This window comes from Pelmatolapia mariae, linkage group LG17 (genome assembly GCF_036321145.2).
Source record: "Pelmatolapia mariae isolate MD_Pm_ZW linkage group LG17, Pm_UMD_F_2, whole genome shotgun sequence".
Taxonomy (NCBI): Eukaryota; Metazoa; Chordata; class Actinopteri; order Cichliformes; family Cichlidae; genus Pelmatolapia; species Pelmatolapia mariae.
Genome location: NC_086242.1, coordinates 19,086,371 through 19,109,305, shown reverse-complemented (window position 1 = coordinate 19,109,305; position 22,935 = coordinate 19,086,371). Strand labels below are relative to the sequence as shown.

Below are 22,935 nucleotides of genomic sequence, written 5' to 3'. Positions count from 1 at the left end.
GCTGGAAAATTGGCTCTCTTTTCATCGTTTCCCCTCCTGGAGGCAACGGGAGGGATCTCATGTATCCGATATTACTAAACGAAGACGTCAGGCTTGGATTGCAGCGGTCAGACGAGCGGATATCGAGTTCTCTGCCATCCCCAATTTTTTGTTGGTTTGCTCGCGGCATTTTCTTTCCGGTGAGTTCTAAATAAATTCATATCTCTCTTAATAGGCTTTTAGTGTTATTTTGAATGCGCTGAGGTCATAGATAATTAGATAAAACATCCTAATGTGTGATGCTGCAGAACCACGTCATGTTGACGGAGTAGCGTTATTGGCATTATTGCAGGCAAACCAGCATATGAAATATGAAACAGAAAAGAAAAGTATGTTTATTTTTTTTATTCAAGATCTGTTCACATGTACTTAGCAAGTACATACACATGAAATGCAAACTATTTACATGGCAACGCACAGCTGGCAACCTCTGGCTGTATCTTGGTCATATGGTCAACGTACTCACAATGTGGAGGCTTAAAAACGGCCAAATCTTGTACCCAACCTTTTGTGAATTAGATGTGCGCCTCCAGGGATTTATAATTACGAAAATGATTCGCCGTGTATGCGCTGACTCCACAAACAAGGTATGCAACGATATCGGGATAGGACAACGGCGGTAGGCTGTCTGGGTTTCCGCTCCACTGCCTTTTTTCATACGGGTCCACATTACCGATGCACGCTATTTTTTCCATGTACCGTTTCTTGGCGTCTGGGCGCAGTCGGTCGCGATACAGCCCTTTGTCTTTTGCGTTGATTTTAAGCGTGGTTCTGGCAGTCCTGCTTCCAACACAGTGTGTTTGTTTTGATTTGTGGCCTTCTGACATGGCGCCGCGATCCCACAATGCACTGCGGCGTGACGTCAACTCCAAAGCCCTATAGATGTTTTCAACCTGGCTGGCCCAGGAGGGGAATCCAACCTTCCATCCTTGCAGCATTTAGTCGCTCAGCTAAGGGACAACAGAGTTCCTGCCTCTGTATCAGCAATTCCACTGACAGATTACTCCATCAAACTGCGGCAATAATATGTGAAAACAAAAATGATGTCTCTGGGTTTAGTTGAAAAATAGGTTTGGCACTCTTATCAGGCAGCAGCTTTGATAACTGCGAGCAAGAAACTGGATAAGTTGAGTTTAAATCATTGTGCCTGGCACTGGGGGAAAAAAATAAAGAGTTTTGTTCTAAAATGAGATATTTGAGAAATTTTTTTATGTGGTCGAGTGAAAACTGTACTTTGAAAATATGACAAAATGCCAGGGGAGAAATAAAGCAGAACTGTTCATAGCTAGATGACCGTGGATTTTTCATTTCATCCAGCGAGTTTCTTTTTAAAGGGTCTCATAAACGCAGCAGTCCTAGGATTTTCTGAGCCATGAAATAGTTCAACTAAACCAAAAAGATTAAAATAAAATAAAAAAACCTCCTCTGGCATCTACTGGAAACACCGACTTTAGCCAAGTGCAAACATTTTCAGCTTGTAATCATCTATATGTGAACATCTAAATAATCCATCTGAAGATGAAGAGTTGCTACTTTAAACTTTGCCTTGGCGCTTTAGCTAAGGTGTTAATTCATGCATCGGCGGGTGACATCTTAATGCCGCCACTGTCCGCCCTTTCTTCGTTTGAACCGCACATCAGATGACTGTTTTCAATTATACAAATTAAACTTACTTATGAGGGAAGGGAGGGGGGGGGTCTTGATCACACATGCACAGAGATCATACAGGCTAAACATCCCAAGTGGGAAATGGTCTGGGACACTGTAAAATAGATCTGTGTCGGGGGAAATGAGCCAAACCGCCGAGATCGCAGCTATGCTGCTTTAAGGTTCCTTCCCGCTCGTGTTAATGTCTTTCCAGTGGTGCCTTCAGTTCTTCCCCCTGCCAGGGCCATCTAGCTCATTTGATTTGCAGCAGCTCGGTGGAATGAAGCCACGATAGCCACAGCATCATCTCCCCCCCTCACGTCCTATAGGGATTGAGAGGCCTTGTGCTGTGTTATTACTGAATATAGCAAGGCGCTGTTGGATGTACACGCATGCACGGATGAGCAGCTATGCTCACAGGCACACTTAGTGCACACATCAGTGCACACACAAGTATTACAGCATCTATCAGAGAGAAGCTAAAGTGCAGCAGATGTTTGTGTTTCAGCTGCAGGAATGGCTTTTCTCTCTTTTTTTCCTTCTCGTCCTCATGTTCCCTCTCGCTGCTGAAAAGGCTTAGGCCAACAGGAATCAATGGCTCAAAAGACACCTCATGTTTCGACTTCTCAGTGGCAAATTACAGTGCCCTCACCTAAGCAGCATTTTTTTAAGGCAAGTCGCTCTGTTTTTCTCGCTCCTTTGAAAGAGGGGGGATTGGCTATTGAGGGGAAAGAGCAGCAGACGTTTGGTTTCAGAAGGTCGTTATCGTCACACGAGGCTCCGACCTATGTCAAACGCGGCATTGTGCATAACAGCTGATATGTCCACCTGTTCCAGTTCAACGCGGGCACAGGCACAGAAGCTCACGCCGGCCGTAAAGCTGCAAACACGCACAAATACTTTCACAAAGAGAGATCACAAATGGCTGGACTCAATTCTTCAGCGCAGTTTAGGCGCGCTCGTTCTGAATGCACGAGTTAAAAAGAGATAAACAGAGACGACAGTTCTGGTTTCTGCATGCTCCACGGATCTATTATGGCCGCCTGTTCACTCAAACCTTCATCTAAACATAGGAAGTGCACTGAATGAAAAGAAGGTCAGTGGCTGATGTCTACAAAAAAAGAAAAAAGCTTAGTTTTGCATGCTCTTTCTACCCCACGCTCCTACGCAGTTTCCCTAGGCAGCAGGGACAGTCTCATAACACACACACACGCATTACTGCCCCACTTATCCTGCTTTATCACCTGTTATGTGATATATGCCAAGCACATAGGGTACATACTGTGACTGTGTCTATATGATACCAGGATTTTAAAAGCCAGCAAACACGGGTATAAAGTGGCTTCTAACAGTGTGGAGGCTGGCTTCAGTGGTCAAATAAGAAGCATTTATTCAAAAGTCACACTGAAGCAGACTGGGTTGATATAACTGATAACGCTTACTTATGTCCTTTAAAAAGGTGCAAAACTCTTCATTCAAATTCTACAGGCTGTGTGAGGTGTTTGGAATGACTCTTTGGTCCTTTGATTACTTTAGCAGACATGGTGGATAATTAGTCATTCATGCAGTCAAATTAAAGATTTAATTGGAATTTAAATCTTGCACAAGGTTGGAAAGATTAACAATCGCTCTTGAGTGATCCGCACTTTTCCCGTGTACGACAATAAAACTCACCAAACTCACTGATACAACTTAGAGGGTTGAAATCTTTTTTTAAATGATATGAAAGTGAATTTGTCATAAAATCTATTCATATACTAGGGTTTTGCATTGCTTTTAAAATGATGATGATCTAACCACCTATCATTAGTACAACAGCATAGGGAGGGGCAATGTGTCTACTAAGTTAATATAATAATTCCCCTTATATGTTCATTATTTGCAGCACTTAATTCAAAAAGGAGGTAAACCAAAAAAGCTAGCACAATAAAAGTATACATTACATCAGTGTACCAACACAAAATGACCACTTCAATATGGGCGCAGCAAAGTGCGACATTAAGCTCTTAAAGTGATAAAAATGATCTTTTTTAAAGCCGCTTTTAAGTCAAGTATCTGATTAAAAATCTGCCAAAGCTAGAACCCCCTAGTGGTGTCATTAAAAACATTGACGGTACTGTATGTTCAACCCAACCCCCCCTTCTATCCCCCCAAATCTATTACCTAGGTGGGTCTGCACAAACTTTTATATATTATAAACCTGTTTTTTCTCCTTTTTTTTAGCATGAAATTGGCCAATTTGAAAGATACTGAAGATCAGCACAAAGTATGAGCAGTCAGCTAAAATGCTTGGCGTCGGTTTCTGCCTTTAAAAGTCCATTGAAGCCTAAGGCAGGAGAGGGTAAATGGGCAGGGGGTGGGAAGAGGAGCGAGGAGGGAGATGAGGCCAATTGGACTGCAGTGGGATGTAGGAGTGGAAGCACAAACTGACGGATGGAAGAAATTCCGTGGTATAAAGGGGAGGATAAATTAAAAAGGAGAAATGTGGGGTGAACGGATAGATTGGATGAAGGGCAGATAGATGACGGTTTAAATGGATGATTGGTGGCATGGGCACTGAGAGCGAGCCTGTGTGTGTGTGTGTATGTGCGCACTCCAAAGGTGCAGATTAGATCACTGTTATGACTGCACAAGCCCCCAGGACACAGAAGATAAACATCAACCGATAACCTACACATTTATTCCCACCTCTGCACCATCACCACGTCCTCCCCCTCTATACACGTTCTCTTCTTCCAACCATTTACCAGCTCTTCCTTCTTTTTATTTTAAAACTCCATCTCTCTTTCTTTTCCTGCCCTCACTAACTACATCTAAGAGTCCCGGGGCAGTGCACTAGATCACGCTTCTCAATAAACCCGTCAAGCTCTCCTCAGCCGCCGCCCCCCCCTCACCCCGTCTCCCCTTAGCTTTCCGAAACACAATAACAGCAACTCTGAACGCCCCTCCCAACAATACCGCCATCGATCACTTTGCTATCTGGAACACACACATCTATCACTACAGTGGAGTTTACTGCAGGCTTGGCGCCCACTGAAGGCCCGTCTGCTCTGCTCTATAAAGCTTTGCAAATGTTTTCATGTCTCAAACCCCAATATCCCAAACAGTAAGCCCCAAAAATGGAATTTTATGTTCTGTGCCAACATAATGACATTTGTGGTGTTCTTGATGTAACCTGCGCATGCTTAACCAAAGTCAGGTAACAGCGGCAACAAGCTAAGCAGGGGACTATAGATGCCCTTCTATCCAGTCACTTTTCAGTTCTTTCTGGAGGATCCTCAAGCTTTCTCAGTACAGACCAAATATAAAATCTCCTCAGCGAGTTCTGGGTCTAAGCCAGGATCTCCTCCCAGTTGGGCATGCCTGGAAATTCTCCAAAGGGAGGCACCCAGGAAGCATCCGAACCACCTCGACTAGGTCCTATTGACAGCGCAGCGACAGTGTTTGGTCCCCACTAGAACACAGAGGCACGCCAAATCAGGTTGCATGTTAAACCTCAGCATTACAGGTAACATTTCACCATGAGCAGCATTAAAAAATGCTAACTATGCTAGCAACTGCTAAATACTCAGATACAAAGGTACAGTTATAAATAGCATTCACTGCAATAAAATCAACTTTTATTAGTTGCCTGCTTTGATTTAAGCACCGTGGAGTTAATATGAGCAGTGGGACAGCTGATAGCTGGCATAGATGGCACACAGTTTGAGATTAGTGGATTAAAATAGCAAATGTACATAATGGAAGATGCATGCATCAAAACGTCTTGTTTGTTCACAAAAAAGCATCCACGCCTGCAAAAAATACTGGACTCTGTAGTTTTCTTAGACAATGCACCTGTTTATCGCAGAGACTGGATGAGCATTTGCAAAGAAATGTGTCAAAAACCATAAACACGCGCACAGAGACTCCTTTTACAATGACATAAAACATGCATGAAGCACCTGCAACACTCTCTAAAGATGGAGACCTTAATTTTTTATGAATTGGTAAAGGTTTTCACCGTGAGCAACAAATGTATCCACTGCTTTTAGCTATAAACTATTTGGTATCGGTCATAACAAGCAGGTGAAGTAACACCTGGAGTTTTCTAACAGCTTCTCATCGCGTATAATCATATAAATATTTATGTCCTGAAAATGAACAAAGTTTGAATGCATTTTTTAAATTAAATTTGATTTTAGCTCACCAGCTGTTGCTGCTTCACATGCGATGTCATTTAAATAACCTATTAGCATTAGCATGCAACACAAGAGCCACCAAGGGCACGCGAATGTGTTTGGTCTGCGAGTAATCTCCTAAAACTGTACTTTGCTCTAAAAGGCCTGGGATCTGTTTGGTGAGTGCAGAGGGAAAGGAGAGGTAACTATTGTGGGTCTGGTGATGGGAGAGAAAAAAATACCTGTAAAAGAGGGATTGTGAAGAGCTGGACTCCACAGGGAAGAAAAAGGCAGGTTGGGCAGAGACGAGCAGCAGCTCTCTGACATCCTGTTTGTGCCCACCGCCCTCCTCTTTGCATTACAATTCACTCTCTGCATGAGTCAAGGTTAGACCTGACAGCTCTGCAACTGTGTATGGATATGTGAGCTTTGTGGGTGTATGTGTGTTCAGGTGTATGCTTTGCAGCGCCCATATAAAACAGATGGGGGAGATGGAAATGAAGAGAATCAGACTGAGAAGAAGAGACCAGACAGATAGATTTATAGGTAGGAAGTAGAGTGCACACTCTGTCAGTGAGGGTGGGTGGGTGGACGGCACCCTCAGGTTTGGAGAAAAAAACTCAGATTAATCCCTCATGCATGGCTGGAGGTTTGATTCCTACTTAGATTCTATTGTAAGGTCAGGCCAGAAGGCTTCCAGAGACTAATGGACTGATTTTTATGTCTTGTTCTTAAATATTTCATCACAAAAAAAGACAAGTAACTTATACTTGTGGCTACATTTTATTTTGAAAAGCTGCCGAAACACAACCAGACATTTAACCTTTAAACTGCTCTGAATAAACTCGGTGTGGAGGTGAGCAGCTCATTTTAAATAGACTGAGATAAATTTTGTTCTTTATTCTTTTCTTGTTATAAAGATAATTTCATTAAAAGTGCTGCAGAAGGCACGGCTACAACAGACACGTTTAGAAGGTCCTGAAGGTGAAACCTACAAGACAGCCGCTTGTTACAGCCCCACCTGTCACTCAAAGCCTGCTTGCCCTTGACCTTAAGCCTTGATAAAGTTGTTACTGCTGAGTTATAGAAAAATAGCACTCGTACTCGTTAAACAGCCCTCATTTCTTTATATTTTGCTTCCATGACCAGACTTTCTTGTCATTTTTAAAGTGGTCTTGAGCAATTGTTCTCTAGGATTTCTGAGGGTCTCTCAAAGTTCTTCTTTGGACATTGCTTTAAAAAAATTCAGTCCAGTCCTTGTACCCAACAAATTTTAGGGGCATGTTTTTGAGCTGAAGCATTCAAGCATAAAGAAGTCGCAAAGAACTCAGCAAAGAAGCACAAGCTTGTCACAAAAACAAATGTCTTCAGTTAAATCTAGAAAAAATGCCAAAGATAATACAGACAGGCATAAAAATGTATTTTTGTATAAATACAGTCATTCCCAAAGAGCTATGAGCCAAAAGCTGGCATGTCTCAGCATGGTGTGCAGTGTTTCCTTAAAGAATATCAGGAAACCGGACAAGTTTCCTCAGTTTTTGTCTTACACATAACAAATGATGGGAGCAGCAGATGAACAGCATCTGAAAGTCATGTCCTCTAAGAAATAGGAAAAAAACCCAGCAAAGATCTGACACAAGACCTGAGAGACACATCTGGCACATCAGCTGATCCATCTATTGTTCGCCAAACCCTCATCAGAAATGGTCTCAGTGGAAAGATGGCTGTCAAAAAGCAATTCTTAAGGCAGGGAAACAAAGAGGAAAGGCTGACGGATGCCAAATTACACAAGAGCTGAACTGGAAATCTCAACAGGTCTGATGGAGTGATGAATCCAAATTTGAAAATTTTGTTCCAAATCATCGTCAGTATGTACAGACAGGTCAGGAGAGAGATTCAATATTAAGTGTCTGCAGCAGAATTACGAACACAGAAAAGTAAGATTAGATTTTTAACAAGTATACAATACCACCTGGAAAGAGTCTGATCAGCAACAGCTTCATTTTTCATCGTGAAAATGATCCAGAACGCATTGCCAATGCAGTAAAAGCATAACTGGAAAAACAGCTCAGACATCAACATTATTGAAGCAGTTGAGATCATCCTGACAGAAAACAGAACAAAAGGCAGAAACAGCAAAAAAAAGAGCTTTGAATGTCCTTCAAGAAACCTGCAGAATTATTCCTGAAGACTTTTTAAAGAAATTATAGAAAGTCGCCTCAGAGAGATCAGACTATGATGAAGAATAAAGGTGGTCATATCAAATATTGACCTTATACACTGTATTTCCTTGCATGTTTGCATGTGTTTCAATAAATCACTGCAGCTATTTCTCATACCCCTAGAAAAATGTAATAAAAAAAAAAAGAGGTGGCTCAAGACTTTTGCACAATGTTATACTTAAACAGACTAAAACAACTTTGTGCGCCTGTTGAAAAACCATTTATTCCTGCTCACGCTTGCTTTCAGATTCAGCCTCAAGTGGTTACTCGTGGAACTGCAGTTTTTGCAGCTTTCTACGTAGAAATGCACATTAATGAACAATTTTATGTCACTTGAATATTTTTCTCTGCCGTATACTAACCGAGAGATTATGGGGTGAGTTCGAGGTGCAGGATACTGCAAGTTCTCATTTTCAAGTTACACCTGCTCCTCTTTCAGTATTATTATTTTAATGTATCATCTTCCATGGAAAGATTTGCCACTAACTTACTGATACCACTCACAACAATGAGTCAACCTGCCACCCAGCCAGTCATGAAAGCCATTTCATTTGGCGTTTTGAATTTTCCGAGAACGGTTTGCCTTTCCCGGGAAACAAGAGAAGTGATACAACAGAAATTATGATTTGTTTAGGACAAAACTGGATTGGTACCATGTGCATGAGCAAACACGGTAATGAATGTCACATTGTTGGATTTATTCAGCCATTAATCCAAGAGAAAGACTTCACAGCGATGGTCACGCTGCTTGTTTGACAAGCAATAGATGTCACAGAAAACAACCAATTAGCACCAAAGAGTGAAACAAAATCGAACAATAAGGACACGCAGGATTATCCCCTTAAAAAAAAAAGTGTCTGAAAACCTGCATATGATTTATATTGCAGGAGATGTTCCGCACACGGATGGCAGGTGGTGCTGACCTTTCTGTGACCTTTGAATGCCATGTGATCAGACCCTTTCAAGTTTCAGTGCTGTCTAATGTCACCGGGCCGGCTCTCACGTGGTCTCACAGTTACACTCATGCAAGTTAACCAGCCCAATAAATGTATGCAAAAGGCCAGCGTGTGCATTCTGCATACGAGACAAGTTTCAAAGCCAGAGGTGATTTGTTGGGGTTGAATATCAGCGACTGAGTGCCAGTATTTTGGGGAGAATTCTCACCCAAATGTATCGCTTTATGCCCAGATTACATCTTAATTACCCATGCAGGTCTCCATGTACTACTAAGAGTGGAGAGTAGCATTAAACCACGATGAATCGCATGGTTGGGTGATGTTTAAAAATTTTCCAATCGACCATTATCACACCGTATAATATCTGATATATTTAAAGATGTATTTGTGAGCGTGTTCGCTTTAAAATATACTTAACTAGAAAACTTAAGAACCAACATCAAGCAGATGGACAACTTGCAGTGTTGACATTAACAAAAAGGGTAGATGATGATCACAGTAACATGGGTGTATGTTAGAGAAGACCTTGCACAAGGGATAGGTGGGATAATTTGCTTTGCTGAAGAGAATCTTTACCGGTGTCTGTGTACAGCTTCTCATTAAGCTGAGGTCATCATCATCACAACAAGAACGAAGCTGGCATCTTTTTGTGGTGCTAAAGTTAATTATTTAGCAAACTCAAAGAGACAAACCATCAAATGAGCAACTTCCAACAATGAAAACTTATGCAAAGAAGTCATGGACTGACTTGGTCAGCAACCAATAACACATATATTCATCCAGTTGCCAACCCTAGAGCATCAAGCATGGTGACTTCTGTCCCAATGCTTGGTATCTTGGTATAAGGGGAAAGGAGGACATTTTTATACCATGCTCTCAAAGGCACAAATGGTGTTGCACATGGCTGTACAGAAGAGGACAGAGCCAAGAAATTGCAGGAAGAATTTAAAAAAACAGAGTTGGAGAGAGACATTCGACCCCTGTCAACATTTTCACCTCGGGAAACCTGGCAAACGGTAACAAACAGTACAAGTGATATTCGGATTGGATTTTCAGAAAGTTACAAAAGTTGCAAAATACAGTGAACCTCAAATCTGCCGTGGGCAAGGGGTCTTAGGAGGGTTCAGACTGTTTGACAAGCCAACATGTACTTGTACTTGGCCTGTGTAAGAACAATGCTTCTAAACCTGCAACCAAGATTCAACAGAGTCTCTGTGCCATGACTTTTCTCCCTGTAAATGCACACATTCACAGGTTCTCTTCATAACTGTAAAGACATTCCTACTACACTACTACAAAGTTGTTTTTGCATGTGCAGCCCAGAAAATCTAGGACGAAACACAACAGGACAGTAGCTGAAAATTGTCTTTCGAACATCCCAGACTTTATTCTCAACACTGTAAATGATACAGATCTGTGGGTGAATGTGTTGTCTAAAGTAGACCTGCACTGGTGCAAATCAGCTCAGTCAGACATCGAGTGGACTGATACTGGAGTCCTGGCAGGTTAAACACCCCTTTTATGTCTGATTCCATTGTGTCCTCACATGCTTCTCCTTTAGGTAACGTCTAGCAAGGTTCACGGGTGCAGAGCAGGTGTGAAAACGGCTCATGAGATATGGTATTAGGACCTGATATTTACTGAAAACCGTGGTCTATTACTATGTTTGAAATCAAACTTTATTCGTGCAGGTAAAGGGATGTTATAATTCAGTAAAACCCTGAGTCCCAGTGATTAGCGAATAATAGCGCCAACTAACGCAGGTAAGTCTACCACTGTCTGTAATTCTGATGGCTCTTTTAGCCGAACAAGAGCCTCGGTCCACGAATGTTGCTCCTAATCCTGAATTCCTCTCCTTCTCCACAATAATGAGCTCCTCTCAGACTCATGAGTTGACAGAGGTAAAGCATTTAGCACGCTTCAATGGAGAAAGAGGGAAAGAGTGGGAGTGCAGAGAGAAAGAGAGGAAGATACAGGCCAAAGAGGGATAAAGCGAGGGATGTGGGGAAGAAGGGGTAGAAAAATCTACTGAGACATGCATGAGGTAAGCTCTCCCTCTGGCAAGGCAGAGTAATGCCGCTGCACAGAACAAACGCAATAGCTGACTATTGACGACGAGCAGAAGAAAGGAAGCAGAGGAAGGAAGGAGAGAAACAGACAGAGAAGAAGGGATGTTTCAAAGGACAGATATACATAAACCAAAAGGTTTAAGGGAGAGCATCATTGTGTTTTCTTAGTCTCTGAGGATTCAGTTGTTTTTCTGCCCGTCACTACAGCCCAGGGACATGATGTGAACAACGTGGGGACTATGTTTGTGTGTGAGTGAGTGTGTGTACGTGTGTCACGTGGTGTGTATTCTGCGTATTTACGTGGGTGGAAATGTGTGTGTGCCGCACTGAAAACATGTGTATGCTTCATTCGTTTCAAGGCCAAGTGATGAAATTCTCTTCTTTCAGTAAAAAAACCACTCAGACACAAATACACACAAGAACACGGTTTTACACACATACACACACACAAAACACTGCTTTCCACAGCTCAATTGATAAGGTAAAGTCTGTGTACATGCTTTTAAAAAAGTGTACTTGACTTGAATAAGGCCAATGAGCTGCAGCCACTGCAGAGAGACAGAAACACTCAAATGTATCGAACCGTTCTTGACGTGTTGAATTAGATTAATCAGGGAAAATGTTCGGAAAGGAAAGGAAAAGCAAACACTCAAAAACAGCAGACGAGCGTGATCTCCCGGCTTAAAATAAAAGGGAGAAATGCAGCCAACATGGCTGACAGTGGGGAAAAGAAGGATGAGACAATCACTAGGAGATCATCAGCTAGCTGATGCATACACTCAGTAACGAATGCAGATTACGCAAGATGCAAGTCAAGGCGCACACTTAGTACAATAAATCCATCACCAGAGCCACATCTTCACAATCTGCCCGGCTACTGGGCCCTCACTACTTCTTTTTCAGCACGACATTCACAGTATGTAGTATGAGTGTCAAATGAGGTGTTGCAGTCGGAGGTCTGGTCTCAGTAGGACGTAGCAGATCAAAAGTCACTCATGGCGACTGTGATTATTAGCTCAAATCCTGCTCCCTATCCTTGCTACGTTTTGATCCACTAACATCTGTAACTTTCAATTTTTCAAACTTTCTGAGCAGGGATAGTTCAATATTCTAAGATACACAGAGTGATCATCCAGCTAGGAACTCAAAAGGCTTGTTACAGTTACCAACTGTGACGCTGACTGAAACTAATGGAGTTTTGTGTTCGAAACTCAAATTTTCTGTTGTATCTTCAGCTTAATTAACACCAAGCACTGTGTGAGCAAAGTTTAAAGTATTTCATAAGCAGTGAACAAGTTAAGTCATGACTTTAGGTTACTGACACACTGCATTGGAAGCAGGAGTTGTATTTCTTGAATGCTGACAAATAATCTTGCTTAGGCAGTTCAATGGTAGATATCTTTTACAGCTACAAAAAATGTGTTCTGCTTCACAACAGGAACAAAAAATTAATTTATGTTAGTTACAAAATTCTGACAAAAAGCACAACAACTTTCTCAGTTTCCAAAGAACAAGTAAAAAAGGGCCCGAGTTGCTACTGAGACGTTCCACAATACCTAACAGTGACAATCACGACTATCACTTCTGCTGCTGGGGCAGGACTGGGGAGAGTGGTTAGCACTGTTGCCTCACAGCAAGAAGGTCCTGGATTTGAATCCACCTTCTGGCTGGAGCCTTTCTGTGTGGATGTTTGGACGTTCTCCCTGTGTTTATGTGGGTTCTCTTGGGGTTCTCTGACTTCCTCCCACAGTCTACAGACTTGCAGTCAGTGGGGTTAGGTTTCCTGGTGATTCTTAATTAGCCATAGGTAGGAATGTGAGTGTTAGCGATAGACTGGCGACTTGTTAAGGTGTACTAAGTAGCTTACTTTACTTAAGGGGACCATAAGTAAGAGTGACATAATCTTGCAGCAGGGAGGAAGTACTAAGTACGTACTTTGTGTGACATTTCACTACTTGAAGGGACAAAAGAGAATAACTAAGGTTGGAGTGATGATGATGACTGTATTGTGCTGCTGGGTGTTGTTGCCAAGTTCATCTGGAAGAAAGTGGGGTGTTGGATCAGTATATGGATAATTATGGACTATCATTAACAGATTATTCATTAACAGCCTATAGACTCGCCCAGCTGGATCTAAGTAATCATTATGTAGTACAAGTCCTGAATCAGGAATTAGCAGTTAAGTACTGATAAATAACACATTCTTCACGCATTCTTCAGTACCCAAGTAACCTTACTGCAGTGTTACATTAACATTTATTATAATGGGCTTCAAATTATGCAGTGCTATTGCACTGCGTTGTCTAGTGTTGAACTTTACTTTGTGCTTGTGCCCTAAATAAACGTTCATTATGATGTGTTAAAGGTGAAAAATTGGAATTTCCCTTGAGTTTAGCTTTGAGGATGCACACTTCAGTTGTGGGTTCAACCTTTCAGCCTCCACCTAGGGTAAGGATAATATTAGGTTAACATCCACCTGCTTTTATGAAGCATTTGGAGAACTGCAGTACTAAATTTAAGAGCCAGTAACCTGTGGTTTCTAAAAATGCTCCTCTTTTACGTGTGGCTAACACACTCTTTTAACTTCAACTCTAAGTTTGTCACCAGCAATCTGGTGGATCTGAAGAAGTGATGGAATCTAAATTAAGTGACTTTAGTGGAGGAATTTAGTGTCATAAACACTGGTGCGATTTGCCCTGCACTCAACACAGAGGGTCATTACAGATGTGGAAGCCGGCACACTCACGCAAGAAACAAAAAAGGCAATCTAAGCCCACATAAACTTTTCGATTTGTTGACCCCGTAATGTAACAACGGACACACCTGCTCATTCACAGCCTCACCTCTACCACACACTCACACATCCACACAAACATCCACAGTGAGACCTTAGACACACGGTCGTGATACATCACCACCTACACACAGCGGTGTCAGCCACAGACAACTGCTCCTGAGCCCCAGCAGAGGAAAGACATTCATCATTATGACATTACAAAAACACACACACACACACTGAGAGAAAACGACATAAAACAACGCTGCAGCTGCTGATGCGTGAAGACGACTCCATCAAATCATATATCACACACACTGTACATGTTTCCTACTAAAATAACACCATTATGAACAAAAACAGTCATAACAGAATCATCTGCTGATGAATCTTTCCTCACTGGATGCCTGTGTGTGTCATGTTAAGCCTCTTTCTTTAGCCTGGGAGAGAGAAAAAGCCACAATCGCCACCATCATCGCTACCTGTCTTTTTTTTTACCCCCTCCTTTTCTTTTAATCTCCACTTCTGATAGGACACAATTTAAATCCAACCAGATGTCTGTCCAGGGAGTCGTATGCTGTCAAACCATCACTCCTCCTCCTCCCTCTTTCATACTTTTTCTTCTGTGCACCTCTCCCGCTCTGCCCATGTCAATTTTCAACATGCTCCTTCCACTGATCTCTCTTCGCTGCCATTTCACATCTGAGATTAGTCGGATGTACCAGTCTGATCATCTGCATGTGCCGCGATTTGCCAGAAGGTGTAATCTACTTCCTGTAATTGTAAAGAGCTGAGTTTTCATTCGACTGCACATTTAATTGAAGCAATGGACATCGACGACAGCAGAGACAAAGGTCTAACCTGAAAGGACTCTGGTCAGACCTGCCAAGATTGTGCAAAATTTCTGGTTGTTATTGGAGGCAGAAATGGTAAATAATTACCAGTTTTGTGATAAATACGGATACAATTTGCACTTTTGTTGAGGGTTCATTTTATGCACATCTTCAGACCTTGAAATGTGGCGACTGTTTCCTGTGAGTCTGAGGAAAGCATGCAAGCATCAGCGTTTTTACAACCCTTCCTTTTGGAAGCGGTACAGCTGAATATAACATAATTTATCTATTTTTTTTTAGTCAGGCAGTGATGCTGATTGGCAAAATATGCAAATGTACTTCCAGCGTGACCTTTTTCCCCCCCTGCTGAAGCACTAAAGGGAATATCTGATTTTGGATTTCTTGTGATCACCGGTTTGAAATTTCCTCTTAAGTGACATTTGGATCAAGGTCTGCATAGCAATGGTCAAATTTAAATAGAATGAATTAAAATAAGCATTAGTGGCGCTAACAGCTTTCCTAGCACACTCGACAGGCCGCCTCCTTATTCTTCCTTCAAAAAACCTCGCGGTCTGTCCTCCTCCTCACATGCATTTCTCATGAGAACACTTTGCTGCTGCCCGTCTCTGCCCTTAAAGCCGGGTGAAGTTCCTCATCGGTTAATAGTTACATGTCAGATTTTAATTATTGCTGAGAAAACGAGCTCAACTCATTTGAAAAACATACACAATTGCATCATTGGTACCAGTTGCAAAGCTTAAGGCGTGCAGGCAAACAATATGGATTGTTCTGAATCAGTGAAAACATGGTGGAAAGCAGTGACAGCACTCTGGAGATTTTTCAGCCTTCAAAGAGGGACGAGTCTGAAGTGTGGTTGTAGCTCTCTCGGTACGAGGCTGCTAAGTGAAGCCAGTCACCCTGTCTGCAGTGCAGGAAGAAAGAAAATTACTAAGAAAGAAGGCAAGCAGTACTTTACATTGAATGGAAAGTAATTGACTTTAGGTCAATGGAAGGCTTTCAGACTTCAGAATGGAGTGAGATGTCACAGTTTGTCTGTCAGGCTTGCTAATATTTTAACGATTATGTAAACTGAAGCTTTCTGTGTTATCTACTCTTTAAAAAAACACAACATGCTGTCCTGCTGCTGTATGCATCATTTATCAGCACAATCCAGTCACCCATCGCTCCCATAAACTCATCACATCCCCCTGTGAACATATTTTTTTTGCATGTCATAACATGAAATCTAAAGGAAAGTGTCTGAAGAATTGTATTTCAATTGTTGGGCTCATAGCCATTGTCCTTAATGTATTTTGAAGCCCTATTTGTATTTCCTATGCACACTGTGACCGAATAAACTCAAATGCATGCATGGTCTACGTGTAATCTTGACATAAAGTTTTCTACTTGTCTGTCCCAGGACCCTCACAGCTGCATGATCGGCAGGGGGGTCAGAAAGTGGAAGTGAAGAGTGGGAGGGAGGGTCATAAAGACATTCCGTGGGAAGCTATACATTCGGGTTATGCATACACCCCGCAAGCATTTGCTGTTTTCAAGTCTCTAGTTAGTAATCCCGTGTTTACTCAGATTTTAGCTTCATGGTTGATCATTAATGTGTAAAAATGATTGCCTTCAGCAATCATTTTTACCTCCTCAGTTTTGAACCTCCTCAGCCTGGATGTGTGATGGACCCCGAAGAACGTTACAGTTCTCTACCAGATGGGGATTCAACACTCAGCTTAAGGAGGTGAAGAAGGTCACATAGTTCCCAGGGACAGGCAGAGACAGTCTAGGCTTCAGTCAAAGTAAGAGTGGAAAGAAAAGGGCACAGGTCTACCACAATTTTTCCCGATTCTCTCATTTTACCCCTTATTTGCGTTTTCAGGCTCGATAGGAGTGAGTAGAGGGAGACCATTAGTCCCATTTATTTTCCATATTAGCTATGATGTCAGCTAATATTTGTCAAGTCTGATGTTGTCAGGGGCTGTCAGCATCAACGAGGGAGCTGCTACTGGAAGGGAACAGGAAGGGGGAATGAAGCCAATTCCCGACCTGATCACAGTCATAAGGAATCAGCAGAGTGAAAGAATTTCAGAGGTGTATCATGTGGGAGGAAGCAAAGGAGCTGACATGAATGCAAATATTTTTTTACATTGCTCCTGGAAAAATAGAGCTGTTAAAAAAAACAATGACACAAACAAAAAAAAGTGAAAAGATCACTAAGAGCACCTCTTGTGAGCTCGAGAGGCGTGTTCACGTAAATACAAAGTGTCATCTCCATAAGTGCTATCTAGTTCAACCTGTCCGCCTCCTTACCGGCTGGGTAAGAGGGCACAGATAGGCCTGTCTAATTCCTGCGACGCACATTATTCATAAATCCTTCACTCCGGGGCAGATATACACACAACTGGTGATGCAAAGCGCATCAGAAGGAGAAGGCTTTCTGGAAGCGCGATGATTTCCTCGTCCACCCCCGCCAGTTATACACGGGGTCCACGCTGTCAGCAACGATGACACTGATTAATGAGAAAGCCATCGCTTCACTATAACATCTGGGTGATACACTACACAGAGACTCAATGGAGGGAGACTCTGCAGGGTAAAGTGTGTGCCCTGGCCTTTTATCACTGTGGAGGATGAATAATTCTTGATTAATGCAGTTTTGGAGTATTGTACAGCGTACAGCTTCCTACAGTGATACAGAGAAACCGTTACCGGTCTCTTTTGGTTTAGTGACACTTAAAAACAGCAACGTTTATGTGTGACCACTTTATCAGAGATTTGATGCATCACAAGCAGCTCAACCAGAGTCATTTTGCCTTAAAGTTTTGTGGTTTTTATCACATTTTGGGGGCCAGAATGACGTCAAATTGTACAACACAGCAACAGTAACAGAGCCAAACTAATATGTACATTTGCTTTATAATGAATTATTTCGTATCACTTGGTAGGAAACTTATACTGACTTTCGAGTCCCATTTATGATATTACGACACTTTTTATGTAGTTGTAATAAAGTGCAGCTAGTTTAGGGTGTCATCTTTTTCATAGCTATGTTTATATAGCAAAAAAAAGAGATTCACTGCATGTGGTGGTTTTACTAAACCTGGAAGTGATGAGCAAAGGGTAGATCTTGACTGACAAGCCTTTAGCTAATAAGCATATCCTGGATAACCCATTTTCTGGCTGCGATTTAGAAAATGGACTGAATGTTCAATTCAACATGAGCCAAAACTAGTGAGCGACGCCAAACACTGACCAGGAAACGTTTACTAAGGTCACAGAGTGAGAAGAGGGCCGTTTTCCAAAGACTTCCATACAAAAAGGAGTCGCCTCCTGCTGTCTGTCTATTAAAAAGAATGAATTTTTAAACCACTTCCATGTTGGCTCCACTTTTATGTAACTTTTATTTAAAAACAGCGAACATTTGGTCATTTTTGGATGTTTAAACAACCAGGCAGTAACCGCTTTGGCCTTTTTTGAGAATCAAATTGGTCCTTAAAAATGATAAAATGATATTATCCTTCTGTGTGCTGTCAGTGAACATGACTGATATCAGCCAATACCGATATTTCTCCCTAGTCTATTATGTATGCATATACATTAGTATAAATATACTTTCATATTACTGTATTTAATCTTCACTGAACAGACACATTTTCCTTTGCTTCACAGGCAATTTTTCAATGTGACTTACACAGAATTTGCAAGCTACAATTGCATAAAGGGTCTCTTATCCATGACATTTATTATTTACATGTTTCTTTAGTATAGCAACAATATTAATTATGCATTTTATGGAAGACACTTAATCTCCACGTGCATTATTGTATTTATTGTAATGCTGTTTTATGACATTTGTAGATTAGTCTCCTCAAAGTGAAGCATTATGAGGTTTTTCATAACTCCCCCAACAACACACACACACACACACACACACACACACACACACACACACACACACACACACACACACACACAGTCTTCGTTACTTTTGTTCTATGCTTTTACACCATGAGTCACCAGAAGTTAAGTGCAGCAGCAATCGAACATACACTGACTGCACACTGAAAAAAAGACCTTCATGCGAAAATGAAAAGAAGAGCCACAGCACAGCCTGCATGCACGTTTTCTCTCCTGAGGACGGAGAGAGGGGGGGGGAAAAAAAGAAAGAAAGAACACGAGCCTTCAACAAATAGGCGCCGTGAGCTGAGGGGACATAAGTGGGACATGCGCTGCATGTGGAAAAAAACACATCATGCCGGGATGAAACCCTCCCTTTGTCCCTGCTCGACAAATTCCGGAGTTTAACTGAATTACAACAAATCCAATTGAACCACGGGACACAAGTCATCCGTGCATTCCCGAATGTGCTGAAAAAGCCGCGGTGCTGCTGCTGCTGCTCTTCCAGTCGCTCGGATTGTTTCCCCCCTCATCCAAGAGTCCAAAGTGAGGAGAAAAACACGGGATGAGAGCGCAACCCCCCCCCCCCCCCAAAAAAAAACAAACCCAAAAAACCCGCCTGTGGTGGAGTTGATCGAGTCTCGTGTGACTGAGAACACTTGTGTTTCCCACCCTGCGGTTTTATTTATTTTATTTTATTACAACCACAGATCCACTCCGTCGGTCTTTATGGGTCTCGGCATCGTGCGCTCCCGAAGCCCGCCGCACGGTCCCGACCCCGCCGCTTCCAGCCCGGCGAGAGCCGGGGAAAGAAATGAGGATGGGCGGCTGCCGCAAATCAAAGCAACTTCCCCTCCTCTGCTCCACGGAGCGAGATGGAAAAGCCGATGCTCTAAATGTTCCCAGAGTCGACCTGACGGGATACAACAATTTGACGACACACGCCGGATAATACAGCTTAATAAAGACGGGGTTTATTCACGGCGGTGGCATTAATTTCCCATAATGGCGTTCATTCATCACCATCCTGTCTATAGCTGATAACAGCCGCGGGCGCTCCTGCGATCCCCGCACAATTTATCGACGGATATTAATAACAACAAGCCATAACTAACACAATAACACACAGATACAGTCACACGGGCTCCAGCCTTCATTCTGACCCCGATTCTGGTCACATATCAAGTAGCAGAGCAACATTTCCACATCGGACAGCTGCTTTTCAGGACAGCACACACAGACACACGCACACACACACAACACTGGCGTACGAGAAGAAGAGCCGAATAACTCACATTCTGTCCCCGGGAACGAGCAGGCGACTCTCCACCATCATATCGGGCAGAAAATCCAGATTGTAGGATGAAGTCATGTTGCCTTCCTGCCCTGTGTATGAGTGTGTGCGTACAGTACCGTCCGTGTGTGTGTGAGAGAGAGTGTGAGAGAGTGTGTGTGCGCCTCCGCCGCTGTGCGCCCTGCCTGATAAATAAAGGAGCGTCGCTCTCGCCCAAACTGCGCCTGGCCGCGGAGACGGAGAGGGACAGGTGCAAGAGCCGAGGCCTCCCCAAAGGCAGTGTAGCCAGCCGCACACACTCTGTCCGCATCCAGCAGTTGTCACATTCTCCTCTTCCTGCCCCCCATTCGCTTTTTTCCCTCTCTCTCTTTCTCTCTCTCTCTACCTCTCGCTTTTCTTCCGCCGGTCCTGTCTGAAAAACCGTTCCGCAACAGCGCAACTGACGGACTGTTGGAGAGCCAGGTGTCGAGCCGTGGAGGCGTGGCGCATAGCGCTGCAGTTGATCTTTAACTATTAGGTCTCCTCGGCTAACAGAGCGCGCCGTTCACCACAGACGAGGATGCTTTCACATCTACACACGATGTTCCGAGCAGGAGGCGGCTTCAATCGTTTATGTTCGGAGAGTCTCCAAACGCAGTCGGCGCCAAGACGCAGAGTTTAAAAGCTAACCGCGCACAAATATTAGAATGATCGGAACATTTAACCATTAAATATCTTCCACTGGATTTAATCGTGGTTTCTAGCCAGTGTTTCTGTGGCATCATGCTTTTAAAGATTCTATTACTTTTGTTAATGACACTAAATAATAATAATACTAATAATAAATGTTCCTCAAGAAGAAATGTACTTAACCTCTCAGCATCTACCAGCTCACCAGTGACCTGCTTTAGTTTAGATCTAAACAAACATAGTTTCAGAAACTCGAAGGTTTCACCTTTTAAATCTTACATGTATTTGTCCTCCTGTCTCTCCTGTGATTTTCATTTGGGAATGCCACTTAGGTGAGAATTCAATGTAATATTATTTCTATTTTGATGGGTGTTAAGAGGTTAAAGATGGCTTAGCCTAAGCTCAAACGTGGATGCACTAACCAGTTACTGTAAATCATGAACAGATATTTATTTTGTTAATGGCTTTATGCGAGTACGCGCGATGTTCTCTACATCTTTGCAATTCTGGACATCTAAAAACAGGGGCTTCCTTTATTTCAGTATGGCCACTCTGCTGATAAAGCAGGAGCGCTAACAGAGGGCTAGTGTAGCGTAATCCCAAATCACTGGCCATTCTTGCCAATTAAAATATATGGAAGCATGCATTGGCTTCCTTTGTAGCAGTAAGGCTGTAATTCCACAGTCTTCCTCAGGAAAATGGACGTCTGTGCATTTATTTTACAGACCTGTAAAATTCCACCTTATGTTATTGATATGGGGGAATTAAAAAAGAAAAAGAAAACTCAAATTGGGCTTCCTGGATCTCAGATAAAAACCACAAACACTCCCACACCAGCATAGATCACCGGGTTGTTTCTGTGTGAGCCTGTTTTCAGTTTGACTAAATTAAGGGAACACGCATCATGAGGCCACAATAATCTATCAACAAACCAAATATCAGTTTAGTGGATTCTTACTTTCCAGTAAGCTAATAATGAGTGCTGCGCAGTCATGCTTCAGTGTGGTAACTTCATAAAAGAACGGTCGGTTAGTTGATTTAGAATCAAATGAGTTGGCCATATTTGGAGAGGTGCAGTTACGCTCGGGGACAGCCTTGTAATAATGAACCTGCTCATAATTTGCTGCAAATTTGCTGACTCGGTTTTACACTGCATTAATTGTGTGGATCCAGCATGCCTCCCCGTGGAACCCGTGTGGGCCTGAACGCACCCCTGCGCGGTACGACTGCCAGGTTGCCCCACTTCCTTCGTCCTCCTCCAATGGAGAAAAGAGGGGAGGCACTCCAGTGAAATAATGAGGCTCTCTTAGACTGAGAGAGGCGGCTCTCTGGGGGAAGAATATGAGTATCTGGGTCAATGGGAGGAAAAAAAAAAAAGCTCAGTATGCGCACATACAGCAGGGTAAGTGTATGGTGTGGGTGGGACTTGGCCCGCGGCTGTGCTCAGGGGTCAGCTTGCATGTTTACTTGCGAGAACTCGGGTCACAGTGTGGATGGGAAACGCTGATCCTACATCAGTGCCTTAGGGCTTGGAGTGTCCCAGGAGTGGGGACGACTCTGCATGTTTCACCACACTCGACCCTCATCAGACCAGGGGTTGTGCTGAACATTATATAACGAACTGCTGCATGACAATGGGCTGCGTTCCCATAGCAGGCTGTCATTTTCAGGCCTGACCTGGTGCTCACGAACACCGTTTTCAGATGGCGGCTCACAAGAAGAAGAAAGACCTCCATATTTTGGATTCACCACATCCCTTTTATTGCAAACCGAGTGACTGGTCAAATTTAAATCAGTTAAGGTTTGTGATTTTTATAGGTGGAGTCACTAAACTTTCTGATTGCATTTCATACTCCTACTTCATCGTTCCCCTAAAAAAATTACAATTTATTTGCATTTCTTTGTTACATCAGAGGAGAAAATCTCGAAACATGGGCACACAACACCAAAACATGGCTCATTATAGCTAAACTGCCGATTCAGATGTCTCCCAAAATGTCATTTAGGCATCTGAACACAACATAAGTTGATTGACTGTATTACCCCAAAGACTTGGTCACAGTCAACATCACACAGTATTACTGACTGAAAACCATGCTGAAAACGACAGCAGCCACTACCCTTACATTTTAAACGGCTTAAAGCTGAAATTGCATGTCTGTGTTTGGCCAAAGCTTCTGCGCACACATCTCACAGCGTGGTCGCTGCAGCAAAAATGCATCAGGTTTGAAATGAGTGAACTGAACATGCAAATGTAGTGCATGTCCCCTAATTTGTTTCTAACTATAAACAAATCTTTGTATCACAGACAAATAGACTCAGGGGCAGCTTTTAAACGAGAGCAATAGCCCTAATCAATGCAAATAC

General features: G+C 42.7%; 1 protein-coding gene across 21 annotated transcripts in view; it reads right to left on the bottom strand.

Annotated features, from left to right (window-relative positions):
• celf2 (cugbp, Elav-like family member 2) overlaps positions 1–22,935 on the bottom strand; it is a 237,880-nt gene that overhangs the window by 139,332 nt on the left and 75,613 nt on the right. For 3 of the 21 annotated variants that reach the window (XM_063460426.1, XM_063460435.1, XM_063460437.1), the window contains exon 1: positions 19,901–20,383. The exons of 15 other annotated variants lie outside the window; for them this stretch is intronic. In XM_063460426.1, the coding sequence (XP_063316496.1) occupies positions 19,901–19,977 (77 nt within the window). In that variant the 5' untranslated portion in view covers positions 19,978–20,383. Of the gene's footprint in view, positions 1–19,900; positions 20,385–22,935 lie in introns of those variants that run through there. 3 more of the 21 variants (XM_063460421.1, XM_063460436.1, XM_063460434.1) reach the window with 3 other exon arrangements.